Consider the following 12,494-nt stretch of genomic DNA (forward strand, 5'->3'; position numbering starts at 1 on the left):
TTTGAAAGGAATAACTTGTCTTTATTGATCTATATTCTCTTACAGATTAAAAATAATGAAAAGGTGTTATTATAATCACAAGATTAACATGACTTCAAAACCATATAGTTAGTTCATGTTTGGGAGAAAAAAAAAGAACCAAGGTTTACTTAAAATATAAAAATTCACATGATTTTATTATTTCATATAATCAAATTAATTGACAATACACCTAAAATTTTAAATCACTGTGTCTACACCCAAGTAGAGGGAATTCAGGCAGACTGATAATAAAGCAATCACTTCTTCACCCAAGTCCCACAATTACCTTTCCCTGAAATAACTAAATGGTGTTGTAATGATTTATTTCCTTTCATTCTGTATTGTGTAATCAGAGTCACTATCCAACTTGAAAATGACTTACTTTGCTGTGTCAGCACCACTTGTAATGAGAGTGTTGATAAGTAGCTCATGGCCATATCGAGCTGCTATGTGCAATGGAGTATTTCCATTCTTATCTTTACAGTCTATTTCTGCTCCTACAATAAAACACATCTAGTCAGGTCTACATGGATGCATACCAGGTTATATTAGATAGAAAGGAATAATTTATGTTTTTTTCTCAATTCTTTTTAATTCATAATTTATACTGATATTCAAATATAAACTAAGCAATTCTTTTCCAAGTATAACCAGATTCACACATATTAAAATTATTTCAGTAAAGATGTTATTCAAAAGATTTAACTCTCTGCAAATGGCTAAAGACCAAGCCAATTTAACTCAAAACAAATATTTATTAGGTGCTGAATATGTTCCTATTATTAAAAAAGGATGACTGTTGCTTTCTTAGAATAACCCACCATGACATTTTAAATTAATATATTACAACTAGAAAATGCAAAACAGACAGACATCAACACCTACAACAATAAAACAATTTCTAAGTAATGACAAAGAAGTAGATCTATTTCCCATTAACTAAAACAAAGAAATCAACTTCAAAAAGGAACTGTCAGTATTTAAGATGACTTTTTCTATAGTCCAGTAAGAAAAACACACAAGAAACAATTAAAAAAATACTAAGGAAAACAACAAAAGATACATGAAGTATAGCATTCTTAATGTTTAATGGGATTTGAAACCAAATTCGGAGATTTTGGTAACAGCTAATAACATGCAAATGTCTTTTTTTTTTTTAAAGATTAGTTTAAAACCACATCTGAAAACAGAAACAAAAATACTTTTTACCACTCTGGATAATGGTTTGTGATCTTGAGAATCTGCCATGGATTGCTGTCATGTGCAATGGTGTCTTCCCATCTTTGCTCTAAAGAAATATAATTAAAAAGAATAGTTCCTCAATACTAATTGTATTGTTGCATAATATACATAAATATGTAAGTATATTAACAATGGCTAGAACTGAGGTTGGATTTTTTGTGCATAATTATTGTATGGCTTTGAAATACTACAATTTGAATTAAGATACTCAAAAGTAAGCTATCAGAAATAAAGAAAAAAGAACACACACAATCAGGCCTCGACTCGGGTCATGGTTAAGACGACAGTGGAACACGCATGGACACGAATTTCCCAGTGTGACTCTTTAGAGTGTGGAGTATCACACTATCAACATCAGCTCCTTGACTGGATAGGAATCACAGACACTAATTTGCCAGAACAAGTGAGAGTATCAGATGTGTATAACTTTTTCCTAGCAGAAGACTCAAATATCAGAAACTGAGGTGTTCCAAAGGGATGCATTGCTATATAAAATACTCCTATGTGTGGGATTTAAAATAAGCTCAAACCTATTCTAACAAAGGCTATAACAAAGAACAAAATGTACAGATTTTACTATAACACCTTTTCATATATACTTAAACACTGAGATCCTGTTTTAAACATAACATTCATTGCTGAGATGATTAAGTACAATGTTAAAGAAATAAAGTAGTTTTTATACATAATACTGGGTTTTAGAAATTTTAAGAGTAAAAGCAATTAAGTCTCTGAAGAGCAATGAAAGATCTTGTTGTCTTTAAACTACGGTATTTAAAAGAAAATTATTACACTAGGAGCTGGGGGAAAGCATTCAATTATCTGGTCCACTAAGCCTATCATTCAATCATTACTAGACTGTAAATACCTTGGAGATAAGGGGTTGGAGGTTAGGAGAATTGTATAGTTTTTTCCATTTTTTTGATCTCCAGAATCCAAGAAAGTGACTAGTAAAAAGCGATCACATAACATGATTGCTAAACTGAACCATCAACTTGTTATTTATGAAACATACATTTTTGCAACATATACATGTTGTTACCATTGTTACAAAAACTAAAATTTCAAATTTCAAAATTTCAAATGCATTATTAATTACAATTTTGTCATCAATACGAAATTATATCAATTTTATTACCAGAACAAAATTTAGTGTTGGGTACATGAAATCTAAATGAAAGAAATTAAAGAAAGCTACTCAACTTTGGAAAAAGGGAGGAGGGTGAAGAGGAGAGAAGAGATTCACAACAGAGTAAATAATGTCCTATATCTTATTTCTCTAAGTGATATAGTTTTCAAATTGTATCAGTTTGTCAAAGTCTAAGCTTTAAGAACTGTAATTGTGAATTGTTTCCAATTAATTTTTTTGAACCAAAGGCTAGCTATCATTAAAGGATTTGTGGTTTTCTCCATGTGGTGAGAGTATTTCTACTGATGCAGCTGACAAGCCTTTTTACCCCTGAGGATGAAGTACCCCAACTCATGAAACTGTCCACTAAGGTGCAAAGAAAACCTCCCAAAGAGCTAACTGGCTAGAGCCAACAGCTCCGTGGCGGGCTATGCCCTCAAATCCTGGAAGGAGCTGCTGGACTCTATCAGCTAAGTTCTTTAAGAACCCAGTCATCATAAACTTTTATGCTAGGGAAAGCAGGCTTTAGAGAAGGCTCTTTATTGTACAGTGATTTTTTAAAGTACAGACAGCTGAAATGTAAATAAAAAGTAGAAGCCACTCCAGCTATTCTATAACCAAAAATAACTTTAGAAACTGTCAGGTGGGGAGAGAAGGCAGCAATCTGAATGCAGTCCAGAATGGGCCACAAAAAATATCTATGCCCACCAGGACATGGAAACTCAGTGGCCCAAGTTGTTTTTCCTGATATCCAGGCTACTGGATTTGATTCTATTTCATCTAGATTTTAAGGTACTACAGACTAAGAATAATCACCAGATAGCTTTTCATGACTGTAACTAGATGGGTCAGTAGCAGCAAGCCATTTGCTCTAGAGTGACAGAGACAAAAGGCATACAGAAGCTTCTCTCATTCTCTGGGCAACAGCAACTAATCTCCAGGATGGAGATAAAGACTGATGGGTGGAGACACTCCCTCTACCAACTCAAGTCAGCATCTGAGAAGTTAAGTGACTTGCCCAGGGTCCCAGAGACAGCACTGTGTCAGATGTGGGGCACGGACCTTAGTATTCTAGGTGTTATACACTGCACCGTGATCATACACATCACAGGACCATTGAAAGGATCAAATGAGATATCTGTAAAGCTCCTAGCACAGCGCCTGGCACACAGAAGGTGCTTAAGAAGTGCCTGGTCTCTTCCCCTTTCACTCTCATTCTCAATGAGATCCTCAAAATTATTTCATGATACCTTCCCTTCTTCAATGGGATCCAAAACACCAGAGTAAGGAAGACTGACTTAGCAGATTGGCAAAAGAGATATGTAACCAACATTTAATCCAAGTGCTTCCTATTTTTTAGGCTTTAATTTGTTTGTCAATTCTATAAGTATTTAGACTTTCATTTTCTGGTTGTTTTTGCAGGCCACAAGACCACAGACTGGCATATGAATGCATGATAAATAAATCATGAAGTAATCAGTGACGTTTGAGGTTTAGGTAGCATATTTCCCCAGAGAAAACAAAGAAAAATGACCCCTCAGTGATACTCTAGATTTTCTTAAATTACTAAAATTAGAGTGTCTTTGTGAAAATGATTTTGTACAATTATAGAAAACAAAAGCTATTCTTTATACACATTTACAACTCTGATGTAAATATTTAGTTTATGAATAGGGACCAACTCTCAAAAGTAATTTGAAAGACTATACCTTCATGTTCACGTCGGCCCCATTCCCAACTAGAAGCTCCAAACACAGGGCGCCATGTGTTGATGCTGCAGCAAAGTGTAAGGGAGTAAACCCTTTCTCATTCGTTTGATTTACGTGAGCACCACAATCTATAAGTTCATTCACGACCACATCTTGTCCATTGTAGCAGGCTACATGAAGAGGTGTATTTCCATAGGCATTTGGTTCATTCATCTATCAGACAAATAAGAAAGCTGGTGAGCATATTTGTAGTAATCCTTTCTACACTTGTAATGCTGGATACAGAGCGAAAAAGGTCTGGGTTCTAATACAAAGCAGTCTAGCCTAATTTCTTTAAGGCTCAGTTTCATCTTACATAAAATGGGGATAACAATATCTATAATATCTTGACTAGGGGTCTAGGGAGCACTGCACTTGGACTCAGAAGACCTGAATTAGAATCCTCTGCTTGAGATATTGGTTGTGTGACCTTGGGCTAGTGCCTTAAATCTGAGCCTCAGTTTCTTCTTCTGTAAAATGGAAGTAATTAAGTCACCTATCTTACAGGGTTGTTGTGAAGATCAAATAAGATAACAAATGTAAATCTTAAAGCACTGTAAAAATGCTAGCTACTATTCCCAACCCTACAGGGTTATTGAGAGATTCAAAACATAAGACTAAAAAAAACACTGCTATACACATAACACTGGATAGAGAAACCAATTACTATCAACATCTAACTCTTGGAGGTGGTGGTTATTATCCCTACTTTACAGATGAGTAAATGCTAAAAAATAATCAAGTCACCCAAGTCCTAAATGGTATAGGCAGAACTCAAATTCAGGACTTCTGCCCCTTAAATACACCATAACACATTGCCTTTTACGAAAGACAGGAATATGTTGTTGACCTGAGAAAAAATACTTCTGAAATGGACAATTTTTAAAAAAGGCTTTTTTTTTTCAGAAAATAATTGTGTTAGTAATAAAAGTTTTTATATTAAGCTGCAGAATAGCAATAGCATGGAGAGAATTGAATTTGTACGTATGCATTCATGGTTTTATGGACTATGAAATAGAATGACTGGGGAAAGTCTAGAAAAGTACAGTGCAAATTTTCTAAAAATATTTTTAAAAATAATAACATACCCAGCGAATCTTACAATTTTTCCTAAAGACTTACTTGTGACATTAAATTAAAAGTCATAAAATACATGAACTAAGGCTTTAAGTCTAATAGCATTACCTTTTTCTATTAATAATTAACCATTTCTTAAGCTAAACCATCTATTTGAGAATAACTTACAATTCAATTCAAAGGTATAAACTGAAAATTCCAGTGTCTCTATAATAATTTACATGTTCTGTATTTCTCTAAAGAACTCCCAACAGGTTATTTGGAGTAACATATTCAAGTATGAATGTGTATGTGTGCATGTGCTTATGTATGTATGTATGTATGTAGATATATCCATATATGTATATGTGTATATGTGTATATGTGTGTATATATATATATATATATATATATATATATATATGGATAGACTTAAAACTAAAAATACAAAGAATGGAAAACAAATTTCCAAAGTAAGTGTGATCTATGTTATATTTTTTTTTATTTGCCCAATTCATGTGAAGTAAATGAAATTTCTAGATAGTTTCCAGACTTCAAAACTTGGCATTTTAAAAAACGGAAAAAGACTGTTTTGGAGTGAAGAACTAGCTCAACCAAATGGAAAGCCTCCTTTGAGTTCCGTTTCAATGCTTTGGGTGGTGTGATTTCCATCAATATTGTACGCATCATGTTTTCCTGGTACTACCAATTTTACTTCTTTGTATTTTCTATCGCCCCTAGTACCTAGTACACAGTGACTGACATTTAGACTGGACTTAAGAAATGCTTGTTGAATGACTGATTTACTCAACATATTTTTGTTCAAAAAAGTTCATTCTATTTAGCAGCACAGAATTCACTTGTATAAAGTGGTAAATATTTGAAAAAATAAAAATGATTTCTAATGAACAATTTTCCAAGTATTTTGTTATTGGTTGAGCATACTGGTCAATATGCTTGAGTTTTCTGTATTTCCATTATTAAAGAAATACTGTGATATATTAGCCATACTTTGGTTAAAAAAACAACAACAACAAAATGCTTAAACTAAGGGTTCAAAATAGGTATTAAATGTGCAATGTTGTTTTCTATTAGTTTACTTAAAGATTATATTTAAGTAGATTCATACTCCGGTTGTTTCCATATTTAGAAAATATATTTACCCATACAGCAAAGATTTCATACTAAGTATGAAAACAAAAAACTAAAAATCTTAAATGTGTTAAAATAGTGACAATGAAATTAAAAGGCATTAGTCAATGAAAAAAAACTTAGTATAGGAAGCATAAAATTAAATAAATGTGTTGTCTGAAAGGGATGTATTACTTCAGAATTCAAAACATGACTTAACAAATTAAGTTTTTGAGAAAACTTATTATTAAACTGAGCCTGTATCTTTAAAATGGATGTGAAGATAATTTAAAAATCTTAAGAGGACACTGTTGTCAGTATACACGTCCTCAATTGCTTTCTCTTTCCTAATTTCCTACTTTTGTGTTCTGTTTGCACATAGCTCATACATTCAAGCTTGTTAGAATTAACACAAGAAAAAAAGAGCCAAAGCAGCTCTCTCTTTTGGGTACAGCACGGAAGCGCGTGTAACATTTCTTATTTGCTTGAAAAGGTTTTTTGCTTCCTCCGGTTCTCAGCTATATTTTAGATGCCTGAAACTGCTGTGATAAGTGAGGTATTTCTAAGAAGGTACTGAATCAATCATAATAAAACTAGCTTTTTGGACAAACTCTTCAGTAGAAAGATAGAATCTCCTGGACCCTACAGCAGAAACAAAGGTAAAGAACTTAGGACTACATTAAAAAAAAAAATTTCTTCCAATTGAAGATAAGCATCCTAGAAGAATACTTTAGGGTACCCTTTATCTCCTAAGTAAAACTGCCCTCTTTATACTCAATCATCACATTGAATAGCTAAATTGCAAGATAATCCACTACAATGTAAGCTCCTTGAGGGCAATGACTGTCTTCTGCCTCTTTTATCTCCAGCCCTTAGCACATAGCCAGGTACAAAGTAGCTGTTTAATAAATTGAATTGAATAATGGCTGTTATCACACGAAGATCATATTCAGCAAAAGTAAAAACTTTAAGCAGCATTTAAAACATGTGGAAAATGTCTACATTGCAGTGACCAATAATACAAATTTTTTTACTGTCATTTTCAAAGTTTCCTTGTACTTACATCAACACCGAGATCTAGAAGATACTTCACGACACTGATCATTCCACTAGAAGCAGCAGCATGAAGAGGTGTATAAGATTTCTTATCTTTACATGTGACTTCAGCTCCATGAGCGACAAGCAATTTCACAACTTCAATGTGACCTGAAATTAATGGGTAAAGATAAATAGTCTGATCTTTTTCATTGCTGTATATATCAAGGATAAAGTCAATAAATATACAGTTTGTTTTCCCCTAACCCACTGTTTTTATACATATATATGCATATATGGGAAATCACAGGATATGCATGACAATAAATAAAGGCAATTGGGTTTCTAAGGGGAAGGGGGCATAAAAGTAAAGAACTATTATCATATGTGGTGGTATATGCACATATTAATTTGAAGTTTATGCATAATCATTTTTTACTATGACTAACAGGTAATCCATAAACCTTCTAAAATGGCTTACAAAACCAGTTATTATTTATGATCCTAGTTTAAGTATTTAATAATTATTATTTCTTATACTTTCCAGCTTAAAATTTAGAATTCAGAATATTCCTATATCGTATAATAGTGATACTACTTGACCACTCTATTTTCTAGCATCTTTGATATTCTACAAAAACCTACAATGACCTGGGCCAATTTCTTGAATAGTTATTAGTAAATATTCAGTACCTGAATATGTTTGAAAAATCTGAAACAAAAACCTACTACAGGAATGAGTGAAGGAAAGCCTTTATTACGCTTCTCAAGAGAAGTGTGCATACCGCACTCTAATATGGCATGTGCGTGCAGGTTCAGTGGTAAGAATCAACTTTTAAATGAGTAGTAAGATCCATACTCCTGAGCCATGAGTGGACCAGCTCATCTGAGTTACACTCTTCCTGAACCGCCCATCCATCTTCCTCCATGTCCCTCCTCCTCAAGTTAACTCCACCAGAACCATGCGTCCCATGTTAAAAAATGGCAGCTATCTCTGCCCTCAGGGTATGTCAGTTAATATTTAATAAGCTTATTAAGTAGGCACGGTGGAGAAAAGACTTTGCCCTGTTGAGGCCCCATCCTTGACCCCTATGGGTTACAACGGGTTTAGCCTCCAGGGCTCTTTTTTATTTTTTTTATTTTTTTATTTTTAGGCAATTGGGGTTAAGTGACTTGCCCAGGGGTAACAAAGCTAGTAAGTGTCAAGTGTTTGGTCTGAGGCTGTATTTGAACGCAGGTCCTCCTGACTTCAGGGCTGCTGCTCTATCTACTGTGCCACCTAGCTGCCCCTTCCAGGGTTCTTTCTTAAGGAACTATGTTTCCTTCAAACAACTATGTTTGCAGAACGTTTGGGGCACTTTCTGATTGGTTGAGGGACTATCCAACAAGATCGTGGAAGTCCTTCTCAGAATCCCCTTGTTCTGTTGTGGAAGCCTAACTCCTAATCCTTTCTCACAAATATGTTTCTCATTCAAATAATCTCTCACTAGGCCTTCTGTGCAAATTTTGCTCCCCACTCTCAATTTTAATATGCTGCCCATAATAATTTACATTTTCCCTAAATACTGAACACTGGAGTGTGCTTATGTAAAAAATCTTTGCTTTTTGAGGGAGAAAGCATGAACACGTGCATCAGATGTGTTTCAGACTTTTCTCTTCCACTAACTACCTGTACAAAATCCTTTACTCTCCAGCTCAACTGAGTATCACTTTTCCCAATAAGACCGTGACTGCTCAAGTTTGTGTCTTGGCTCCTTCCTTCCTGTCATTCCTCTGCAAAGGGGGTGTTGTGTGCACATTTGTGCGTGTGTTACTATTTCCTAAAATCATTAAAATCTAGGTTACAACTATAAGAATTACAGCAGCATTAAGATTTTTAGCAAACTGCTCTGTAATCAGGCTTTTAATTAACATAAGATGCTAAAATCAGACATAAGAAATGTATAGTTTGCTTATCACAACATTAGGTTCTTATGATGCAAAATGCATAAAAGGGGCAGAGCTAAGAGAGTAGTAGGAAGCAGTTGAGTCCATAACTCCTCCCAAGCAAGTCTAGAAAATGCACTAGAATGATTCCTGATAAGGAAATCCAGAAAAAGTTACAGTGACTTCTTTGTCTGGACCGGGTCAGCATAGTAAGACATGAGAGGTCTGCTGACACAGACGGCAGGGCTGGGGCACTAAAACACTGTGCCTGGAGCACTCCAGATTCATTCAAGGCCACACCCAGACCCAAAAGGGATATTTTGATGGGGACAAGTGCCATCTGGCAATGTCATCAACCACTACCCAGATCCAGAGCAAACTGAGAAAAGGACCTGCAAATTGGGGGTGGGGGAGAGAGAGGAATGTAGAGTTTCCAGACAGGGAGGTTCTGGGTGGTACCAAAAAAGGAGGAAGTTAGAAGCAAGCAACAGCAGGGTGACTCAGATCCCAGGAGCAGAGCAAGGTCTCAGATTCAGCTTCCAGCTCCATCTAAAGCCTGTAGAGGAATATTCAGGCCAAAGGGGACCCTGTAGTTCTGTCACTCTTAACCAATCAAACTACCTAGCTGGCTGATAAGGGCTGAGTAGTAGTAATCTCCTGCTGCTGACTGAAAACCAGATCAGGAATTTACAGAGACCACACCAGAAAGTAATCAAACTTTGTTCTGGATCAGACTACTCCAAGAGCACAGAAAGCTAGCAGGTCCCAAGCCACTCCCTGAGATCCTGGAATAACAAACACAACACAAAATAAACACCTCAAGAAAGCATCAACAGCACAAGACCTACCCTACAGAAACATGGCAGAGCCCAACCCTCATATCAACTCTAAAGTCAGGCTGAAAGGATAGGCAAAGAAAAAAAGAACCCTACAATAAACAAATGTAGAAGAAGAGTATGATTCCAGAACACCTACAAATAATCCGTCACAGAAAAACACAGTTTGGGCAAAAACTCAATGAGAATTCCTGGAAAAGATGAAGTTAAAAAAAAAAAAGAGTTAAAAGTTGTTTTAATAAATGTGATGAGAAATAAATGAGGAGAAAATTGGCAAAGAAATGAGAGCTATGGAATAAAGAACTGAAAAGAGAATGAACAGCTTGGCTGGTAAAGGGAGAAAACCTTGTCTAAGCAACAAACTCCCTGAAAATTAGAATGGACCAAAGAGAAGCCAATGAGACACTAAAGGACAATAAGGCATATTAAATCAAAGTATGAAAAACAGAACATGCAAATTAAAAAAGATCAAGGAGAAAAAAATTTAAGAATCACTGGACTATCCAAATGCTGTGACCAACAAAAGAGGCCATTTCATCACATTTCATGAAAACTTAAAACTATGAACCCAGAGTTCTTAGAAAAATAGGGTTGGGCTAAATGGAAATACAAAGAATCCACTGGTTACGTCCTGAAAGAAAGCCTAAAATGAAAATGTCCAGGAACATCACAGCCAAAATCTAGAACTTCCAGGTCAAAGAAGTAATATTGCAAGCAACCAGAAAAAAGGAATTCAAATATTAAACAGCCACAATCAGGCTCACATGCACTTCAGCATACCATATTCCAGAAGGCAAAAGATACAGGCTAACAATGAAGAATAACTTGCCCAGCAAAACTGAGTACAAAGCTCCAGGGGAAAAAAATGAACCTTTGATGAAATAGTACTTCAAAGCATTCCTGATGAAAATATCCAAGCTGTGTAGAAACTCAAGTTCAAACACAGCAGTGAAAGGAAACATAAAAAGATAAACATGAATGAACAATGATAACTAACTAAAGAACGATAGACTGCTCACTTTCAAATACCTGTGCCTATTCTGAATGCTATCATCAAGGGGCATGGAGGCAGCATGATTGGACAAGGCCTGAAGTGGTCTTGTTGGGTTTCTTGGTTTCCTGATGCTCGTAAGAGAAGAATGGAAAGAGAGGGGAAGAGGAATACACTGAAGGAGAAGGAAAAGGAAGGTGAGGGAAGATTTTCTTTCCTAATGAGTATGTGAGTACAAGTCTGGGGGCAGCTGGGTGGGGGTGGGACGGAGAGGGCGGAGCAGCTGGCACTCCAACCTCACTCTTCCCTGAGCAGGTTAAAGGGGCTGCCCATTAATTGGGGAAGGGCTGAACGAGCTACGGTATATGAATGACGGAGCGTTATTGCCCTGTAAGAATTGATGAAGGGAATGACTTCAGAAAAGTCCGGAAAGACACATAATCAAGTGAGGTAAAGGCATCTGTTTGTCTTCAGGTCTCAGAGTTACATTCCAGAATGCCAACATGTAGCTCCCTCTTGATTTGTGTGTTTATATTTCTTTACACCGAATAAAGTATTTCGTCTTCCTGTCCTTTTTATGAAATATCATGGACAACGTATTACAATGTTTCAGATGGATACTTAACTTGAGCCTAAGAGCCTAAGATTTAAATATCAATAAAAACATAGTAAAGATAATGGATAATTTTAACACATAAAATTGAAAAGCTTTTCCAAAAACAAAATCTATGTACCTAGGATCAGAAGGGAAGCTACTGATTAGGAAAAAATCTTTGCAATACGTATCTCTGAGATCCAAGATACATACATGGAATGAATGTACATGTAAGACCAAGGGTTGTTCCCCAAGTGATAAACAATAAAAGAATATGAGCATTTTTCAAAAGGAAAATGGCAAATTGTTAATATCCATAAGAAGGACCACTCAAAATCACTAATAATCACACAACTCTAACATTTCACCTAATACACAGCAAACTGGCAAAGAGGACAACTTAGAACGAAAACGGAAGATCGTGTGCTATTACGCTATCAATGAAAATGAATTGGCCCAAACATTTGTGATAAGAGAATGACTAAGCCGTTCCTTCACTTTGTCTAAGACAGAAAAAAGGTTCTACATATAAACAAGGGCATTTATTGGGAACCTAAATACCAGTCTTTACGATAAGTCCTGGGAAAGTAAAGACAAAAGTGAAACAAGCCTTGGCATTTATATTCTAATAACATTTTTGATAAGACTAAAAACCTGGAAATTAAGGAACGCTCATTGATTGGGGAATATTTTTGAAAACTGTGGTATGTGAACATAGTAGAATATTACTGCACTGCAATAATGATGATGATGATGTTAATAGGTAACATTTATATGGCACTTA

The 12,494-nt window shown here is 35.4% G+C and overlaps 1 protein-coding gene across 5 annotated transcripts in view; it reads right to left on the reverse strand.

The window, feature by feature from the left end:
* The window catches only part of ANKRD28 (ankyrin repeat domain 28), a 200,390-nt gene that overhangs the window by 59,901 nt on the left and 127,995 nt on the right, over nucleotides 1-12,494 (reverse strand). For 4 of the 5 annotated variants that reach the window (XM_027872244.1, XM_027872242.1, XM_027872241.1 and 1 more), the window contains 4 exons: nucleotides 7,391-7,533; nucleotides 4,102-4,314; nucleotides 1,231-1,309; nucleotides 404-518 (listed from right to left, as the gene is read on the reverse strand). In XM_027872244.1, coding sequence (XP_027728045.1) covers nucleotides 404-518; nucleotides 1,231-1,309; nucleotides 4,102-4,314; nucleotides 7,391-7,533 — 550 coding nt within the window. Of the gene's footprint in view, nucleotides 1-399; nucleotides 519-1,230; nucleotides 1,310-4,101; nucleotides 4,315-7,390; nucleotides 7,534-12,494 lie in introns of those variants that run through there. The other variant, XM_027872245.1, reaches the window with a different exon arrangement.

The sequence above is a fragment of the Vombatus ursinus genome, unplaced genomic scaffold (genome assembly GCF_900497805.2).
Source record: "Vombatus ursinus unplaced genomic scaffold, bare-nosed wombat genome assembly UNPS02014799.1, whole genome shotgun sequence".
Lineage (NCBI taxonomy): Eukaryota > Metazoa > Chordata > Mammalia > Diprotodontia > Vombatidae > Vombatus > Vombatus ursinus.